Here is a 13,646-nt window from a genome sequence, read left to right as displayed (position 1 = left end):
ATCCCCACTGTTCAACAGAACCTGATTGCTCCATATCCAATCCTGAATCCAGGGATACTCCTAACAATGCACCTCCCCCTATCAGTACCCCACTTACCAAAACCCTATCCTTTTCCTTTACCACCAATAATGGATTTAGTCCACTAACTAGGGATTTGGAATCCTTCAAAGAGCCTGTCCCAGAATTCATGAAGTGGATTCTTAAAGTGAAACAATAAAAATGAAATATTCCTTTAAATATTGTGCCTGGGGGTGTCCTTAGTATGCCTGTAAAGTGGCACATTTTTCCTGTGTTTATAACAGTACTACAGCAAAATAACATTTCTAAAGGAAAAAAAGTCATTTAAAACTGCTTGCGGCTGAAAATCATTGAAAAAAAACTGTATGGGTCCCCCCCAGTCCATTACCAGGCCCTTTGGGTTTGGTATGGATATTAAGGGGAACCCCCACACCCGAATTAAAAAACAAAATTGCATGGGGGTCCCCCGAAAAATCCATACCTGGCCCTTCAGGTCTGGTATGGATATTAAGGGGACCCTGCACCAATTTTTTTTTTAAAAACCTTGCAGGCTGCAGGAAAAGGGGGGGAGGAGAGAGCACCCCCCTCCTGAACCGTACCAGGCCACATGCCCTCAACATGGGGAGGGTGCTTGGTCCCCCCAAAGCACCTTGCCCCCATGTTGATGAGGACAAGGGCCTCATCCCCACAACCCTTGCCCGGTGGTTGTGGGGATCTGCGGGCGGGGAGCTTATCGGAATCTGAAAGCCCCCTTTAACCGCTTTAGCCGCAGATCATTTGGCTGGCCAAAGACCAGAGCACTTTTTGCGATTCGGCACTGTGTTGCTTTAACTGAAAATTGTGCGGTCGTGCGATGTGGCTCACAAACAAAATCGCCGTCCTTTTTTCCCCACAAATAAAGCTTTCTTTTGGTGGTATTTGATCACCTCTGCCGTTATTACTTTTTGCGCTATAAACAAAAAAAGAGCGACAATTTTGAAAAATACACGTTATTTTTTACTTTTTGCTAAAATAAATATCCCCAAAAAATATATAAAAAAACTTTTTTTTCCCTCAGTTTAGGCTGATACGTATTCTTCTACATATTTTTGGTTAAAAAAAATCACCAGAACATGCGAACAGGAAAAAAGTTTGTTCGAACACGCGAACACCGTTAAAGTCTATGGGACACGAACATGAATAATCAAAAGTGCTAATTTTAAAGGCTTATATGCAAGTTATTGTCATAAAAAGTGTTTGGGGACCTGGGTCCTGCCCCAGGGGACATGGATCAATGCAAAAAAAAGTTTTAAAAACGGCCGTTTTTTCAGGAGCAGTGATTTTAATAATGCTTAAAGTCAAACAATAAAAGACCCTTCAGGTCTGGTACGGATTTTAAGGGGAACCCCATGCCAAAAATAAAAAAATAAACGACGTGGGGTCACCCCAAAAATCCATACCAGACCCTTATCCGAGCACGCAACCTGGCAGGCCGCAGGAAAAGAGGGGGGGACGAGAGAGCGCCCCCCCCCTCCTGAACCATACCAGGCCACATGCCCTCAACATTGGGAGGGTGCTTTGGGGTAGCCCCCCAAAACACCTTGTACCCATGTTGATGAGGACAAGGGCCTCATCCCCACAACCCTGGCCGGTGGTTGTGGGGGTCTGCGGGCGGGGGGCTTATCGGAATCTGGAAGCCCCCTTTAACAAGGGGACCCCCAGATCCCGGCCCCCCTGTGTGAAATGGTAAGGGGGTACAAAAGTACCCCTACCATTTCACTAAAAAACTGTCAAAAATGTTAAAAATGACAAGAGACAGTTTTTGACAATTCCTTTATTTAAATGCTTTTTCTTTCTTCTTTCTTCTATCTTCCTTCATCTTCTTCTTCTGGTTCTTCTGGCTCTTCTGGTTCTTCCTCCGGCGTTCTCGTCCAGCATCTCCTCCGCGGCGTCTTCTATCTTCTTCTCCTCGGGCCGCTCTGCACCCATGGCATGGGGGGAGGCTCCCGCTCTTCTCTTCTTCTCTTCTTCTTCATCTTCTTCTCTTCTTCATTTTCTTCTCCAGGAGGGAGGCTCCCGCTGTGTGACGGCGTCTCCTCATGTGACGGTTCTTAAATAACGGGGGTGGGGCCACCCGGTGACCCCGCCCCCTCTGACGCACGGTGACTTGACGGGACTTCCCTGTGACGTCACGGGGAATGCCACAGTGCGTCAGAGGGGGGCGGGGTCACCGGGTGGCCCCGCCCCCCGTTATTTAAGAACCGTCAGACGAGGAGACGCCGTCACACAGCGGGAGCCTCCTTCCATGCCAGCATGGATGCGGAGCGGCCCGGAGAAGAAAATGAAGAAGAGAAGAAGAGAAGATGAAGAAGAAGAGAAGAAGATGAAGAGAAGAGCGGGAGCCTCCCCCCATGCCATGGGTGCAGAGCGGCCCGAGGAGAAGAAGACAGAAGACGCCGCGGAGGAGATGCTGGACGAGAACGCCGGAGGAAGAACCAGAAGAGCCAGAAGAACCAGAAGAAGAAGAAGATGAAGGAAGATAGAAGAAAGAAGAAGCATTTAAATAAAGGAATTGTCAAAAACTGTCTCTTGTCATTTTTAACATTTTGACAGTTTTTTAGTGAAATGGTACCCCTTACCATTTCACACGGGGGAGGGGCGGGATCTGTGGGTCCCCTTGTTAAAGGGGGCTTCCAGATGCCAATAAGCCCCCCGCCCGCAGACTCCCTCAACCATCAGCCAGGGTTGTGGGGATGAGGCCCTTGTCCTCATCAACATGGGGACAAGGTGTTTTGGGGGGCTACCCCAAAGCACCCTCCCAATGTTGAGGGCATGTGGCCTGGTATGGTTCAGGAGGGGGGGCTCTCTCGCCCCCCCCTCTTTTCCTGCGGCCTGCTAGGTTGCGTGCTCGGATAAGGGTCTGGTATGGATTTTTGGGGGGACCCCACGCCGTTTTTTTTTTTTTTTGGCATGGGGTTCCCCTTAAAATCCATACCAGATCCTTCGGGTCTGGTACGGAATTTAGGGGGACCCCCACGCCTTTTTTTTTTTTAAATTTTGGTTCGGGGTTCCCCTGTGGGGAATTCCCATGCCATTTTTATCAATGAACTTCTATGTGTATTGTCGGACCGGCAATGCAATAGCCGCGAGTAGTTTTAAATGGCTTTTTTCCTTCGAAATGTCATTTTGCTGTCAGACTGTTCTAAACACGGGAAACATGCGCCCCTTTACAGGCATACTATAGACACCCCCCAGCTACGAAATTTAAAGGGATATTACACTTTTATTGTTTGACTTTAAGCATTATTAAAATCACTGCTCCTGAAAAAACAGCCATTTTTAAAACTTTTTTTTGCATTGATCCATGTCCCCTGGGGCAGGACCCAGGTCCCCAAACACTTTTTATGACAATAACTTGCATATAAGCCTTTAAAATTAGCACTTTTGATTTCTCCCATAGACTTTTAAAGGGTGTTCCGCGGCATTCGAATTTGCCGCGAACACCCCAAATTGTTCGCTGTTCGGCGAACTTGCGAACAGCCAATGTTCGAGTCGAACATGAGTTCGACTCGAACTCGAAGCTCATCCCTAAACGTATATTGATTTGTTTGCGCAAAAGTTATAGCGTCTACAAAATAGGGGATAGTTTATGGCATTTTTATTAATATTTTTTTTTTTACTTGTAATGGCGGCTATCAGCTATTTTTATTGTGACTGCGACATTATGGCGGACACGTCAGACATTTTGACACATTTTTGGGACCACTGGCATTAATACAGCGATCAGTGCGATTAAAAATGCATTGATTACTGTAAAAATGTCACTGGCAGTGAAGGCGTTAACACTTGGGGCAGTGAAGGGGTAATGTGTGTCCTATTGTGTGTTCTAACTGAAGGGGGATGTGGACTGTGCAGGGAAACTAATAGATCCTCTGTTCATACTCTGTATGAACAGAGGATCTGTCAGTTCTCCCCTCAGAGAACCGCAGACTGTGTGTTTACACACACAGATCCTGGTTCTCCATGTGCCCCTGGCGGTGATCGATGCTGCTGGGCACTTGCATCGGCTCAGGGGCGAGGGGGGGGGGCGCGTGCGAGCGCCACCGGCGGTGTCCACGCACCCCCTAGTGGCCACAGGACGAAGCGACGTTACATAACGGTGTTTCGCCCAGCTGTGCCATTCTGCCGCAGTACAACTGCGGCGGCTGGTCGGCATGTGGTTAACAAGGGAACCCCAGATCCCGGGCCCCACCATGTGAATGGGTATCCGGTACATTGTACCCCTACACATTCACCAAAAAAAGTGTCAAAATGTGAAAAATGACAGTAGACAATTTGGCACAAGTCCTTTATTAAAAAAAAACTGTCCCGCAGTGTCCATTCATCTTTGATCACAGCATCCGGTGACCCGATTAAAAAAGAAACACGGAAAAAACTCCGCCTCCATGGGAGGCTCCCGCTGACTGAAGCCTCTTCGCGATGACAGCTGATTTATAGCTGAGGTCAGGGCCGCACAGTGATGTAAACAGGGGACCCCACCCCCCTCTAACGTTATGTCATGTCATGTAACTTCAGAAGAGGGCAGGGTCACCCTATATAACAGCTGTCATCGCGAAGAGACTTCAGTCAGTGGGAGCCTCCCATGGAGGCAGAGTTTTTTCCGTTTTTTTTTTATCGGGTCGTCGGATGCTGTGATCGAAGATGAATGGAAATCATTATGTAATTATAAGCCCCATAAAACAAACTTTAATCTAACTCTTGCAGAAAATACCGTGCTGCAGGACCTAGAGAATAATTCAGGTATTTTCATTAAACAAGCTGATAAGGGAGGCATACGGTAATTCAGAACAAGAAAGATTATTATTAGCTGAATCATTTAGATTATTATGTGATTCTCAGACCTATATAACTCTCAAACATGATCCTCTTACTGACTTTCAAATGACACTTAAACAGTTGGTAGAGGAAGCTGCAAGATGGGGTTTTAACCGTGTGGCGACATGCCGCCTCAGTTATACTGCGACAGTTTGGCACGGATGCACAAAACGACATAGGTGTACGTTGGCCACTTTAAGAGCTATAGGGGGCACGATGCCGGAGCCTATGCATGTGGCCAGCCGCTGACCAACGATCGCTCCTCAGAGAGACAGAACGGGAATCTGTCAATGTAAACAGACAGATACCCATTCTGTCAGGGAAGTAGAGAGCAATCTGCTGTTCCTAGTAATCAGGAACAGCGATCTCTCTCTACTCCCTGTCAGTCCAGTCCCCCCAAGGTTAGAAACCCCTCCCTAGGGAACAGTTAACCCCTTGATTTCCCCCTAGTGTTAACCCCTTCCCTGCTAGTGACATTTATACAATAATCAGTGGCTATTTATAGCACTGATCACTGTATATATGTCAATGGTCCCAAAAAAAAAAAAAATCACTGATCACCGCCATTACTAGAAGAAAAAATAAAATTATAATAAAAATGCTATAAATATATCCTTTATTTTTTAGACTTTAGACTACATATTGGCCTAAAGTGATGAAGACCTTTTTTTGGATATTTATTATAGCAAAAAGTAAAAAATATATTGTTTTTTTTCCAAAAATTGCACTTTTTTTGTTTATAGAGCAAAAAATAAAAACTGCAGACGTGAACAAATACCACCAGCAGAAAGCTCTATTTGTGGGAAAAAAGGACATAAATTTTGTTTGTGTACAATGTCCCTATAACCGCGCAGTTGTCAGTTAAATTAATTCAGTGCCGTATCGCAAAAAATGGCATGGTCATTCCGGGGCTGAAGTGGTTAAACAAAAAACAACTAAAATTCCTGCTTCCTTCTCAATATAACACCCCTTTACTTCTGCCACCTACCAAAGGTGCATAAATCCTTAGAAAACTCCCTAGGTAGACCCATTGTGGCAGGAACTAACAGTTTCCTCAGTGGCTTATCTCAATATATTGACCACTTTCTGAAACCTATTGTTTTTCAATTACCATCATTCATCTGTGATTCTAGCCATGTCACTGAGGCCCTTCGCAATTATAGATGGGTGAGTCATTATCTATGGGTCTCCCTTCACGTTTGCTCTCTTTACACGTCAATTTCTTAATGAGGTGGGAATAAGAGCCCAGAGTTACTTTCTGTATAAGGACCAGAATCTTAATTCCCGTCAAGCACAATTCTTGGTAGAAGGAACTAAATTCTCCCTAGAATATAATTATTTCTCCTTCCTAGGCAGATTTGACCTAAAGCGAGAAGGACCATGATGGGCGCCAACTTCACCCCCCTGCAACTCCATTATCACCATGGGCTGCTGTGAGGAGTTACTGGAGCAACAACCATATGCCCAACACCTTCTATGGGCATTACATAAATTATAAAGAAAAAAAGGAGCTGCACTACACAAAAGGAAGTATACACAGTAGGGTAAACAAACATGTGCCAATCAAATAAACACATATTGGCACATGTTTGTTCACCCTACTGTGTATACTTCCTTTTTTGTAGTGCAGCTCCTTTTTTTCTTTATTTATAGTTTCGTGTATATTTCACTTTGAGTTGCTGCTTTTCACATTTATTTTCTACCAGCACAATTTTTTCTTTTACATATTACATAAATTATGTCTTGGTGATTTGGGACTGTAGTAGGGAGACGTTTTTGGCCTTCGTAGAATATTGCAATAACAATGGGTTAGGTCTCACTTTTACACATGTAATTGAGATTATTCATAAGAGCAGTTCAACATAAAAACAAGCTGGGTTCAGATATGGGGAATACTTGCATTGCCTGTTGAGAGAAGGCAGGTGTTGGATGACTAACAGACCATGTTCCAAAGGGGAAAAAACGGAGCTATGTAAGGCCTGGCCAATACCTCCAGTGGCTGCCAGAGGGTAGAAGGAAGCCACTTAGGGACACAGAGGAGGTGTATGCGGCCATAGGGGTGGAAGATGTCACACGCAATCTTGTTTATAAATAAAGAATACATTTTATATATCTATATATATAGATATCTATCTATATATATAGATATAGATATCTATATATATATAGATATCTATATCTATATATATATACACAATTCAGCTGTTTGTTATCCATTTTCTTTTTTAGAAACCAGCTGCAGGATGCATCTTCACATACTACCACGGTAAGAAAATGTTATGTCACATTTTTAATAATTCTTATCACTTTATTCTACTTTGATTATAATATTTGCATGTTGAGTTGTATATTATTACCTTTAACAGATACATTTAGCTGTGTCTTTATTCCTTCCTTTCAGTTGTATTATTATTCTGTACGAATATTTGCTGGTCAAGATCCCTCTTCTGTATGGGTAGGATGGGTGACTCCTGACTACCACTTCTATAGTGAGAATTTTGACTTAAGCAAGAACTGCACTGTAACTGTCACTTTAGGAGATGAAAGAGGCAGAGTGCATGAAAGGTATGGCTTTGTCATTTTTCTGTTCTCACGCACTGTGAAGATGTTTGTGGCTCTGTAGTTTTTAGAACTTAGAGGTATTAGATTCTACAGCAGTACAGTTTTTTGAAGTTTCCCTATCAAAGATGTAGAGGTTTGGCTCTCGTCTGCTGCCTGTGATTTAAAATGTGTAAATCCTTACAAAAAGAAAATGAAGCACAATTTAACACAATAGGCAAATTTCAAAAAGCTGTCAGGAATTTTATTTAAAAAAAAGTGACAGTAATGTTACAGTTAATCAAATTATCAGTCTTATGGCTAAAATAAAAATTATTATCTCTGTGTTAAATATTTGTAAATTTAGCCTATGTTGCTAAAAGTTCTTATTGTTCTTCTAATGCTTTGATTCTACAGTTCTGATATCTAACTTGCCTAATTGTGTTTTTATTTTTTGTGAAACATCTAGTGTAAAACGTAGCAATTGTTACATGGTGTGGGGAGGGGACCTCTCCACAGGCTCTCAGAGGTCAGGCCGCAGCAATGTAGATATAGACATCGGGTGCCTTGTTGATCTGGCCACAGGGCTGCTTTCATTTACAGCTAATGGAAAAGACCTTGGAACCTGCTACCAGGTATGTTTATAGATTTAATATTTGCTGTTATATCTATCTTACTTATAGATTACTTACAAATCATTTGTTTATTTTCTGCATGTGAATGAAGGGCTTGTAGGGGTGTTGGTTTACACATATAATAAGTTAATCAATAAAATTATTTTTGAAATACTTTGTAGTCATCAAAATGCTTGTAGCCAAAAATATTGCTTAGAAATGTTGTATGCGATAATGCTATTACCCATTCAAGATTTGGGCAACCAGTTATTCCAATTTACTATGTGGTTCAAATTACCAAATGTAAAATTCAAAGGCTATATGTTCAAAGCACATTCATTTACCAATTTTTGAGAGATTATCATCAAATATATGTTAGTTATTATGTTTAAATTGTCATGTAATCAATATCAATATAGTCTTACACTATAGGTATTCTAGTTATACGTTTAGATAACTTGAGTTGTCTTGCTGAGCTTGAATAATGCATTAGAGAGAATTGCTTGATAGTAACATCCTCATTTTTACCAGTAAATACATTTTTCATATATTAGGTTGAACCAAACACCAAGCTGTTTCCAGCAGTCTTTCTGCAGCCAACTAGCACTAATCTCTTTCAGTTTGAACTTGGAAAATTAAAGGTATTGTATTTTTGCTTAACTTCATAATATTACTATAAAGATAAAAGATAAACTTTGTATTATGTAAAAAAGATAAGCATACATTGTTATGTTATTACTGTACATTGTAAAATCTTTGCTGATTGTAAATGGAAACCTAGTGTACTCTATAAAAGTACTAATTTTATGCTGGTTATCTAATGTTTACCTAAAAAAAACACATTATACAGTGATCTGTTTTTTATTACACTAAGCATAACAGACTTGAATTAAGAGAGAGAAATAATAACGTAAACTCATAGTGGAACACTACTAAGCAGTAAGGACAATGAGGGTCTTTTACTGAAGCCGAATAGTGCAAAATATGATGCAGCACTGCATAGAAACCAATCAGCTTCCAGGTTTTCTTGTCAAAGCTTAATTGAACAAGCTGAAGTTAGAAGCTGATTGGCTACCATGCACAGCTGCACCAGATTCTGAGTGCACCAGTTTTCGTAAATCTCCTCCAATGTCCATATGATGATGTTTTTTAGAATGTAACTTGCTAATTTTACATTAATAGTATTTATAGTCTGTGTTTTATTTTGGTTCAAACAGAACACCATGCCCCTATCAGCTGCAATATTTAAGAGTGAAGAGAAGAATCCTGTTTCACAGTGTCCACCTCGTTTGGATGTGCAGACTATAACCCCAGTTCTATGGAGTCGCATGCCAAATATGTTCTTGAAAGTGGAGACAGAACGTGTCAGCGAACGTCACGGCTGGGTGGTGCAATGCCTAGAACCCCTGCAGATGTTGGCCTTGCATATACCTGAAGAGAATCGGTATATCCCTGCTTTACTTTCCATATTGTCACATTAAACAATAAAGAATTGTAAATGGATGTAAGATATGGGTAATATTGTGTAGTATATAATATTGTATAAAGTATAGCAATAGACCACAACCAATGGCCAGTGATCCACATGTAGCTGCTGAATCCCTTTCAGGTTCCTCAGTCTGTTTGAAAAACTGCTTAGGGCTCCATGCACATTGGATGTTAAAATATCATTATAAAAACGCCAGTAGCTTTGCAGTGAGTCTTTCAACATTTTTTAATGTTTTTGCAATAGTGTTTATTAGCGTTTTTTAGTGTTTTTCTGCGTTAGCATATCTTAGTGGTTTTATTTTTTAAGAATTTTTTTTTTTTTTTCAATGGATCGAAACCGTAAAAATACGCTGGTGAGCCACATTTTTGAGTGTTTATCAACGTTTATCAGCATTTATGCGGGTTTAATGTTTCTAAGCATTTTTGGTGGTCAGAAAAACAGCTCCTGAAAGCGATTTTAGGGCGTTCAGAAAACCCATAGCCCATAAACTCCACTGCTGATAAACATCCAAAAATGTCCATATGTGCACAGACACATAGGATAACATCGAGGGGAGTTTATGGACTGTAAAAAAACACCCACACTCCCAAAAACGGCCATTTATGAGCTTCAGTGTGCATGGAGCCTATTTGTATGCTTTCAAGAAGCAACACGTTCACTATAATAGAAAATTTAATTTATATACAGTAAATGCATTTGGGTTTATAATTATTTTTAATTATTTTATCTAGATGTTACTTAGACACCTTTCACACTGGGGTGCTTTTCAGGCATTTTAGCACTAAAGATAGCGCCTGTAAAACGCCTGAAAAGTGCCTTTCAAGCCATCCCAGTGTGAAAGCCCAAGTGCTTTGGAAAAATGTCCTGCAAGCAGCATCTTTGGGGCAGTGCGGGAGCGGTGTATTATTTAGGACAGCATTTTACAGTTTAGTTCTTTGGGGATCAACCCACATTCTTAATTGTTAAACTGGTTTTAAAGGCTGTGTGTTTTTTTACCTTAAGGCATTCCCTGCATTAAAGTAAAACCACCCTACTAACTTTTTCCCACTCCCTTACCTTAAGCACTTACCTGTCAGTCAAATGGTGTCAGGGAGCAGGGCAACCCTCACTGTCTGGTCAGTGGACACAGGCAGTGCAGCTGTACAGAGCAGGGTAAGACAGGACCTTATTGGATTTTGCATAGTATAGGCAATTATTTTAAATGTTTCTTATAGCTATACTTGCAAAAGGGGCCAGCATGAAGCCATCTATCAGGACTTAATTTTCTTTATAAAGTTCTACTTCAAGTGCATTTTCAGTTACTCAGTCTTTAATTCATTGTTCTAAAACAATGGATGCATTTAATCACTTTTCATTAAGCTTTCTTTTCTTCTTTAGATGTTATTTTACTGGTCATTGCACCAAAAATATACTAGACAAATGATAAGATTCCTGTGTGCACATCCATTTTTAAGATATAAATGTTTTACATTGTACTATTTTCTACTTTTCATTCTAATTATTTATTTTTACTTATTTATTTATTTTTACTATTTATCAGGTGTATTGACATCCTGGAACTGTCTGAGCAAGAAGATCTCATGAAATTTCATTACCATACTCTTAAACTATACTGTGCTGTATGTGCACTGGGTAACAACCGTGTTGCACATGCCTTGTGCAGTCATGTGGATCAGTCCCAGCTACTCTATACTATTGATAACCAGTACCTGCCTGGCCTCTTGCGTTCTGGTTTCTTCAACCTTCTTATCAGCATTTACCTGGAGTCTGCCAAGGAGGGCAAGCTTATGATGAACAATGAATTTATCATACCTATCACTGATGAGACACGGAAAATTCGACTATTCCCTGATGAGTCAAAGAGGCATGGCTTACCTGGTGTTGGTCGTAGTACTTGTCTGAAGTCAGACCTTCATTTTACAGCACCTTGCTTTGTGCTGACTGGAGAGGAGAGACAACAGCATGGACCGGAAATTCCAGTGGATATTCTTAAGTCCAAAGCTATTAGCATGCTTACAGAGGCTGTGCAGAGCAGTGGGGATCACATCAGAGACCCTGTTGGGGGAAAAGCAGAGTTCCAGTTTGTGCCAGTACTCAAGCTTATTGCCACTCTTCTTATTATGGGAGTATTTGAGGATGAGGATGTGCGACAGATTCTACTGCTCATTGACCCAAATGTATTTGGGGACCACAAGGAAGAAGAAGCAGAGGAGAATGGAGAGAAGGAAGATGTTGCTCAGATTGAAGAGAAAGCTGTAGAGGCTGGTGAGAAACCAACAAGAGATGCCAAGGCTCCTGCCAAAGGTTTACTGCAGACTCGACTTCCAGAGTCTGTGAAACTCCAGGTGAACAAATAGTTTATTTAGGACATCATTTTACAGTTTAGTTCTTTGGGGATCAACCCACATTCCTAATTGTTAAACTGTTAAAGGCTGTGTGTTTTTTTACCTTAAGGCATTCCCTGCATTAAAGTAAAAACACACCACTAACTTTTTCCCACTCCCTTACCTTAAGCACTTACCTGTCAGTCAAATGGTGTCAGGGGGCAGGGCAACCCTCACTGTCTGGTCAGTGGACACAGGCAGTGCGGCTTGGGAGCGAGCCTGCACATGTGCTCCCATAGAAAGCAGCTTGTTATGGAGGATCACAGAGAATCGGAGGAGCCTAGAGCAACAGTGAGGGACCTCAGAAGAGTAGGATCAGGACTGCCCTGTGCAAAAACATTGCACAGACCAGGATAGTATAACATGTTTATTATTACAAAAAAAAAATCCAGGCTTTACAATCACTTTAATGTATATCATAGCATCAGAAGCACAATATCATAAAGTGTGATATTCTGTGATTAAGATGTTTATGAAACTTGTACAGAATTTTAAGTTTTTCTTGATAAAATTATTGAGTCTATAATTACTTGAATTTGGCCTTGCTAACAAGAGTTATTTGTATTGTATATTAATGTCTAATTCTCCTAATAAAACAGGTAATTGCACAGTGTGATTGGTTAACTTGCTATCTGGTAACTTTTTTCTAGATGTGCGAACTTCTTCATTACTTCTGTGATTGTGAGCTGAAACACCGCGTGGAATCCATTGTCGCCTTTTCAGATAAATATGTTTCAAAGTTGCAATACAACCAGAAATTCCGATACAATGAGCTTATGCTGGCATTGAACATGTCAGCAGCTCTAACTGCCAAAAAGACTAGGGAATTTCGCTCTCCTCCACAGGAACAGGTAATACTATGGTTACAGTATATACCAGCTATGTTAAGCTCAAAAGAAGCCACTTCCCCGGGGCTGTATTTATTTTATTGAAAGTCATAATTACCTGATTTCAACAAATATATCATTTTTAGGAATAAACATACTCATTATAAAATGTTTAAAAATATTAAGTGATTGATTTTTTACATCTATTGCAAATGTTTATTCCTGGTAAAGGTATAAAAGCACAGTTCCTGAAGTATTGAACTACAAGATCATGCATTGAAGCCTAGTCTTAAGAAATTGTAGAACAGCTTGAAGCCTCAATAACTTATAAAGTGTATATAGCAATTTTTGTTTTTTTGGTTTTCAATAGGAAGAATCACAGCTCCTGTCAAGATTTATTTTTGCTGTCTGTGTTCTTGCTGAATAGATTATCGCTCTCTTTTTGCCCTGGTCACCATTGTCATGGATATTGAAATGGTGATGGAAAATACAAATTTTACAGCTGTCACCTTTAGACAAGGATAGGGTAAACTATCCAATGAGGACCCTTTCCCAGTTTTAAAGGAGAATGTATCTAATTTTGCAAATGGTTTCAGTTTTATTCTCCAGGACAAGAATTGAAGGAAAATCTCCCAAATGGCTCACAGAAAGCCAGAAAAGAAAATAATTTTTTTTAGTTATAGGGTTTTATATTGATGGAGTTTTAACCTTTCTCTACTCAATCCAAAACTAGTAAAATATCTTGGCTATATGGATATACATACAGTGTTGGAAGGTACAATTTAATATCTTAAGGCCCCTTTCACACTGGAGGTGTTTTTCAGGCGCTACAGCGCAAAAATAGCGCCTGAAAAAAGCCTCAGCTGCAAATCCAGTGTGAAAGCCTGAGTGCTTTCACACTGGGGCGCTGCACTGGCAGGG

The 13,646-nt window shown here is 40.8% G+C and overlaps 1 protein-coding gene across 7 annotated transcripts in view; it reads left to right on the top strand.

Annotated features, from left to right (window-relative positions):
* The window catches only part of RYR3 (ryanodine receptor 3), a 1,082,755-nt gene that overhangs the window by 456,071 nt on the left and 613,038 nt on the right, over positions 1–13,646 (top strand). For all 7 annotated transcript variants that reach the window (XM_073608696.1, XM_073608694.1, XM_073608691.1 and 4 more), the window contains 7 exons: positions 7,103–7,139; positions 7,275–7,438; positions 7,881–8,046; positions 8,580–8,666; positions 9,243–9,469; positions 11,055–11,859; positions 12,549–12,749. In XM_073608696.1, the coding sequence (XP_073464797.1) occupies positions 7,103–7,139; positions 7,275–7,438; positions 7,881–8,046; positions 8,580–8,666; positions 9,243–9,469; positions 11,055–11,859; positions 12,549–12,749 (1,687 nt within the window). The remainder of the gene's footprint in view (positions 1–7,102; positions 7,140–7,274; positions 7,439–7,880; positions 8,047–8,579; positions 8,667–9,242; positions 9,470–11,054; positions 11,860–12,548; positions 12,750–13,646) is intronic.

The sequence above is a fragment of the Aquarana catesbeiana genome, linkage group LG13 (genome assembly GCF_042186555.1).
Source record: "Aquarana catesbeiana isolate 2022-GZ linkage group LG13, ASM4218655v1, whole genome shotgun sequence".
Lineage (NCBI taxonomy): Eukaryota > Metazoa > Chordata > Amphibia > Anura > Ranidae > Aquarana > Aquarana catesbeiana.
This window is presented reverse-complemented; position numbering and strand designations above follow the sequence as displayed.